This window comes from Schizosaccharomyces cryophilus (assembly GCF_000004155.1).
Source record: "Schizosaccharomyces cryophilus OY26 unplaced genomic scaffold supercont4.6, whole genome shotgun sequence".
Classification (NCBI taxonomy): Eukaryota; Fungi; Ascomycota; class Schizosaccharomycetes; order Schizosaccharomycetales; family Schizosaccharomycetaceae; genus Schizosaccharomyces; species Schizosaccharomyces cryophilus.
The window spans coordinates 29,539-36,351 of record NW_013185629.1 but is presented as its reverse complement, the minus strand read 5'-3'; the positions used below and the strand labels follow the sequence as shown (position 1 = coordinate 36,351).

Sequence of the window (6,813 nt, the reverse complement as noted above, 5' to 3'; positions counted from 1 at the left end):
CTACTTCGTTAGTTAGTAGTAGTAGTAGTAGTACTTATTTTACTTTTTATTTTTTTTTTTTTTTTTTTTTTTTTTTATTTTTTTTTTTTAAATTTTTTTAAAAAAAGTAATACTGAGATAGACAGCGATAAGTAAATTCATATTTATATGTTTTTAAGTGGCTATGTTTGGATAATCATTTGAGAATGCATCGATTTATTCGAAGCCCACGAATTTTGTAATATTAACATAAATAGCACACACATCAATCGTTTTGGGTTTCATTATTAAAGTGGATAGTCATATGAGGATTCCCTGCGACCAAGAAACGCAAGAATGGCAGTAGTAATAGGTACATCACCCTCTGTCATGTCAATGACAAGGTGCTGGGATTCCGCATTTGAAGCAAAGCCTAGTATCGCGCGTGCAACGGTTTCTCTCGAGATCGGCTGCTTTACAGATATATTACCCAGCGCAATCATTCCAGAACTCTTTTCGTCCGTAAGCAATGAAGGACGCAAAATTGTCCAGTCAATATCGTCGGAGCGTCTTATTAGTTCTTGGTCTGCAAGGAATTTGTAATGATAGTAAGTCGGGATAGCATTATGTATTTCTTCACTCCATTTTACATCAGCCGCAGTATAGTGAATCGGAGGAGGTTGATTCATATCACGATTGTCGATTGCAGACACCATAATCAATCGTCGGAGACCTGCAATCTTCATTGCATCATAAACTTTGACAGCACCTTCATAATCTACTGCTTTAGTCCTTTCAGGACCTCCTTTCCCGCCAGCACCAGCAGAGAATATAACTACATCTGTTTGAGTTTCCTTCAATAGACCAGCAATCTCGTTAGCGGATGCTTCTTCCAAAGAAAGCACTTTAGGTCGGCCGCCCCATTCTTCAATATCTTCTTTGTGAGAAGGATTACGAATTACATTGTATACGACGTGTTTTGCTTCTCTCGCAAACCTTGTAAAAAGTAAGGCCACCTTACCGTGCCCTCCAAACACCGTAAATACAGTCATAGTTAAGATACTCGCTTTACGTATTCCTTATAAAAAAAAAATAAAACAAAGGTGTGAACAGTCGATGTGGTAGAAACTTCACTAAGAAATACACCACGTTGGAAAGAACAATTATAGTTGCTTACTCATCTACGTAAAGTAAGCTGATCTTGACGCACTCGTTTATCTTGTTATCTTTCATTACACTACGCAATATCGTATAACAGCAATGACGAATAACTCATTATTAGAAACATTCATGTTTTCCATTTGGTAATGCTGTGCAAGTCAGCTGTGATGTAGTTGGTAGATGCGTTATTGATTGGACTTGGTCGGATCTTAAAGCAAACGACGACAAGGAATGAGAGAAGAAAGCCGCATGGAAAGCAAATCATAGCGTCTAGAAATTGGTTATATCTGGCTTTTCTCGTGTGTCTGGGTAAAATAGTCACATACTCACTTACTGCTACTATATGGAACTGTGCCTATACAGAAGAATATAAAGAAATTCTGTGCAATGCTAAAAATGAACTTGATATTTATATCCAGAAAAAAATATATAAAGGAATCATTTTATTAGTCTATGATGTAGCCTTCATTCTTTAGCTCGGCTAACTATGTTCGGCTAGGAAATACTTAAAAGCTAAATTTAGCTTCGGTAGTAGATACTTGTCCCTTAATTACACCATTTACATTTTGGATTTATGAACCATCGTCTATCTATCGCATCTTCTAACAGCACACCATATTTTCAGAAAAATGGCTAATACACTGGCTATCGCTTATAATATTTCTAATAGGTGATGAAAGTTAGATTATATCAACGATTCTATAACAATGAAACGAAACACGGAAATTTATTTCTTATCTATCTTTTACTCTTCTATATTATATAGCACGTTTAAATCTTCTGTAGAAAGTGCCTTCAAAAAATGGGGATAGAATTTACTGGCAATTACAAAGATCATAGAAACAATGATCATTCCTCTTCGTCCAAAGTTAGCGAGGAAAGTTTACGTTCTGGATCAGAATTAAAGCAGGCCGAGAAAGAAAAAGAAAAAATCCGTGTTGTGAAAGGATTCTCTACTTATGAAGAACAAGAACGGGCAGTTAATCCCCAGGATGCAGGAATTGATGAAGCTTTGGCAATCATACAAGATGATGAACAGTTTGAATACGATGAAGCCGAAGATGCAAAAGTAAGACGGAAGATTGATTTGTTTGTTCTGCCGGTCATGTGTATTACATACGGAGTTCAATATCTCGATAAGACAGCCGTTTCGTACGCAGCCGTGTATGGAATGAAAGAAAGTGCCCATTTAAGTGGAAGTGCGTATAGCTGGCTCTCCACCATTTTTTATCTCGGTTATATGATTGCTCAGTATCCAGCTGGGTATCTCTTACAAAGATACCCGATCCATCTTTTTTTGTTCACGGCTTCGTTTCTGTGGTCCGCGTGTGTTTTACTTATGGCGGCTTGCACGAACCGACATGGCTTACTTGCGTTGCGTTTTCTTTCAGGAGTATTTGAAGGATGCGTGAATCCTGCGTTCGTGGCTCTTACCTCTATGTGGTATAAACGGGAGGAACAACCAGTTCGAACTGTGTGCTGGTATGCATTTAATGGCGTTTCCACAATGGTAGGTGCTCTCTTAGGATACGGAACAGGTCATATCAAAGGAAGTTTACCAAATTGGAAGTATCCGTTTCTAGTAATTGGAGCTATTTCCAACTTATGGTCGTTTGTGTATATTTTTTTTCCAAAAAATCCAGTACGTGCTAAATTTCTAAATAGCAGAGAAAAACGAATCGCGATAGAACGAGTCCGTAAGAATCGAACAGGAATGGAAACGAAAAAATTTAAGCTCTCTCAAGCCCTTGAAGCATTTAAGGACCCCCAAGTTATTTTGATGGTCTTATATAATGGAATGTGCCAAGTCACGAACGCGATGTCTGTGTTTAGCGGCTTAATTATCCAAGGAATGGGATATTCTGGAATTAATGCTACGTTGCTAACATTGCCATCCGGCGCATTTACAGTTGGCAGCATGATATTTGTGGGAGTGTTTTCTCACATTTTCCGAAGAGGGAGAATCCCTCTGTGTATGTTTACCAGCAGTTTGACGATTGTGGGAGCACTTATGATATGGAAGATTCCTGATTCTAATCCCTGGCCCCGAGTAGTGGGCGTTTGGCTTTTTTCTCCAGTCGCCTCAGGCAATGCATTGATTCTTTCACTCTTGAGTTCAAACATAGCTGGATATTCTAAGAAAGTAACAGCGAATGCGACTATGTTTCTATTTTACTCTATTGGAAACATCGTTTCACCACAGTTATTTAAGCCAAATCAAGTTCCTGAATATATCGAGGGAATCCAGGCGTCACTTGTAGCAACGTGTCTATTTGAAGGGGCCTTAATCCTTCTGGCGATGTATTATATATACGAAAACTACCGCAGAGATATATCACTTAAAAGACATCCAGAATTCAATTACAGTGAAAAGAACGAAGAGTTTTTGGACAGAACGGATCGAGAGCAAATTAAGTTTCGGTATATTTGGTAAAATAAATTAAGGAGAGAATATGTAAACTAAAAGGCTTTGTTTCTTCTTGATTTCTTTAGGTATATGTATTGAGTGTATAATACTTTAATTTCTACGATTTTAATATTATCTAATAATTGGACCCATAAAATTCAGTAAAGTAGTTTTATGTATACTTGTTACTGTGTTGAAGCTAGCAGTAGAGTAATTTACAATTGAATGGTTATAAATTTCTTTTATTCAATGTACGCTTTCCCCCTTTGAGCAAACTTTTACAATTATGTCCAAGACAAGTTTTGCATCTGTCTTCTTGATGTACCTTTAGTAGTTTGCATGAGCGGAGCTAAGCGAAGAAGAAAATAGCTGAACGTCTATTAAACTAAAGCATATGATTTGAACGAAAAGAAAATTTAGATTAAAAACTTGATTCGAATAAAAAATCTTGTATTATCGTATGTATGATTTAGTATCCTTCAAATATGTTGATATCCTTGGAATCCCCTTTAGACTAAACTACTCTTTCAAAAGGAGACGAAGATATATCAATACTATGTTACGAACTTATGAGTTTTGTGTGATATAAAAAAAACCCCTTGATGCTTTAGAATGAATTGCCTTGCAAGCAAGTTTCTAATAGTAGTCTAAATCATATAAAGGTTTGTTTCATTTTATGGTTGATGGAACTAGTTCCGTAAAACAAGTCCCAAACTGACCAGATGTGTATGTGATAGGAACGAAGAAACTGAAATGTCCTTAAGGTTGCCTTTAAATAAGGCCCCTTTTCATAAAAGAATTCATTTTCATGACATTCTTACAAAAAGTACAACAAAATTACGTGAAGTAGAAAATGCCCAACGTACAGTACACAAATATGGAATCTCGCTAAAGTTTGGTATACATTAAAAGTAATTGATGACATGCTTGACCATTGTTATTTATAGTAAGAGCTCAAATGGAAGGATATGATGGCCTAGTCATAACAATACTTTCGAAGTAAAAGTATATATATAATCATATTCCATAAGAAAAATAATGAACGCTGACTGAGATTCAAACATTTTATTCGAGGGACCAACTGATTTACTGAGAATGTTTCAGATTACCAAAACGTAAAACCTCTTTGCTATAAAACATCACAGAGTAGGCTTGTATATATATTGATAATATACATTACGAAGAATATTTCGGTTGGCGCAACTTTGTGTCAATTGATTTAAGTTAATCGACCTTTGTTTACTTTTTCAAGTCGACTAATCCATCATCTATCACAGTAAGCATCAGATACTAAAAAAGGCTAGAAGGCTTTACCATTCCACCTAAAACCAGACATAAACAAAAGAAACGATGAATTTAAAAATCTGTATGCCAATGAATTTAATATCCCTCCTCCATCGCAAGAATCATCCGCTGCCATCCAATGTTTCGTCGAAGACTTTGACATAGCACTAAAGAGAAGAAGATTAAATGTAAATTTTCATGAAGCTAATTTCTTGTCACAACGTCAAGCTATTCTAAATGCCTATAAGCAAAGGCAAATCGAGTTAGCCAACATAGATGATGAAGAGCCTCCTCGTTGGTTTCAAAGAGGCATAGACCGTTTAGAGAGGAGTCTAGGTGAGATTAAAGTGAAACTCAGCCGGATCGGCATGAGGTCAACCAGAACAGAATATACACAAGAAAGAACAATGGGTCTTCAAGTTTCTTCCATTCCTTCTTCAAACGTAAATGATCCAGATGAAGGTTTACCAACTATTACCTGTGTGGAGGACGATATAGAACATTTAACCAGAGAACAATGCGTTAAGATATCTTACTGGATATGGCATATCCTTTCGTCCTAATGAAACTGTAGGATTAAAGGATAAATTTCGAAAGGCGGTGGGTTTGGTCCTTGTTGCTGATTTACAATACGCATTCTCTAATTTTAATAGTTCTTTTATTCATGCGCCTGGTTCAATACCGATAAACTTTACAATGCATGGATAATGGTCCATATATACTTCTTGCAATACTTATTTATCAAAAAAATATAGCGAAATGATCGTAAGAGCAAATTATTTTTATAACTGTTCTTCCGATCTAGTATTCAGATATGGGCTTTAAGCGGTTTATTTTTTTCTGAATCCGCCGTTCCTGATTGATCAAGTTAGTGAAGTGCTACCTTATTACAAATCTTCAACAAACGAATACTGTGTTAAGCATACTAATCAATATCGACAAAACTTGTTACGTGGAATGTATATTGTCGGCAGACTAAACTTTTGCGAACTTGTTTGTGCAACGTATACTATTGTTTATCGCAAAATTTAAAGCATTATCAATAGTTGTCACTCCTTTGGCCGAGTTTTAAGATTGAATAATATCAACAATTTCGTTTCAAGCCAATAAAAACTTTTCAAAATCCTAATAATACAATATAACGTTGACGTTGTTCGCCTTGTACAACATATTAAAGGCCCCTAAAAAGTTACTGATTTCTACAAAGTTTTTTGGATTGGTGTTGTAATGTTGTAAATTATTAGCAAGAATCATCTTTCATTGACCTTCACTCTTGAATAATGAAAACTTGAATTTATATGAAGAGAACTTTTTTTTTGAGTAGCAGAAGAACAGCCGCGTCTGAGCACATTTTAGCACACTTGCGCTTATTCACAAGGAACAAAAAGAAAGTATAATAAAATAAAACTAAAATAATACAATGGACAAGTACACAAAACAGAGGATGCTAAAAGGTTTTTTATATTATTTTACATCCATACTGAACCGTCCACGGCCACACCTAGGCGAAAACACCAGTTCCCGTCCGATCACTGCAGTTGAGTGAAAACGTCTGATGGCCTCGTTTGTACTATGGTTGGAGACAACATGGGAATCCGGGGTGCTGTAGGATTTTTTTTCCTCTCTTCACTTTTTTAACGCTTCTCTGACCGTTTTTATGGAAGTCGCAGCAACTACTTTCTTACAGAAACCTGCTCCAATCCATTGTTTATGTTTTTCATTTAACGAAAAGAAACGCAAGCAGCAAAAGTTGTATAAGGATGTTTTTGATTGTCGATACAGTGTCAAATCTCATAGATAGTGGGGTACAGCAAATACGTAATAACTATCATTTTGCAAAGCCTCGTCACGTCTCGCAAAACGGAAGAAATGACTGTTCCCATCTCATCGTCGCATTCTCTTTCTGCACAAAACAAAACCTCAATTGAGCAAAAGAGAGCTCCTAATAGGTAAATAAAGGGGAAAAACTAGTTAAACTAACGGAGTCATGAGGTTTCAAGTTC

At 36.2% G+C, this 6,813-nt stretch overlaps 3 protein-coding genes and 1 non-coding gene across 4 annotated transcripts; 3 read left to right on the top strand and 1 right to left on the bottom strand.

Moving 5' to 3' along the window:
• Window positions 1-79: 79 nt before the first annotated feature.
• SPOG_00894 (uncharacterized protein) lies at window positions 80-1,106 on the bottom strand. The gene has a single exon (XM_013169165.1). The coding sequence runs from the start codon at window positions 1,008-1,010 to the stop codon at window positions 267-269; it is 744 nt and encodes a 247-aa protein (XP_013024619.1). The 5' UTR covers window positions 1,011-1,106; the 3' UTR covers window positions 80-266.
• SPOG_00893 (major facilitator superfamily transporter) lies at window positions 1,096-3,679 on the top strand. Its single transcript, XM_013169164.1, has one exon. The coding sequence runs from the start codon at window positions 1,922-1,924 to the stop codon at window positions 3,551-3,553; it is 1,632 nt and encodes a 543-aa protein (XP_013024618.1). The 5' UTR covers window positions 1,096-1,921; the 3' UTR covers window positions 3,554-3,679.
• A 600-nt stretch (window positions 3,680-4,279) lies between these two features.
• SPOG_00892 (uncharacterized protein) lies at window positions 4,280-5,373 on the top strand (the record flags this gene model as incomplete). The annotated part of the gene is made up of 3 exons (XM_013169163.1): window positions 4,280-4,424; window positions 4,631-4,680; window positions 4,831-5,373. 3 exons carry the CDS (start codon window positions 4,280-4,282, stop codon window positions 5,371-5,373), a joined length of 738 nt encoding a protein of 245 aa, XP_013024617.1.
• A 928-nt stretch (window positions 5,374-6,301) lies between these two features.
• Window positions 6,302-6,422, top strand: SPOG_16325. Its single transcript, XR_001203109.1, has one exon. It is a non-coding gene; the product is annotated as a 5S ribosomal RNA (ribosomal RNA).
• Window positions 6,423-6,813: the final 391 nt, after the last annotated feature.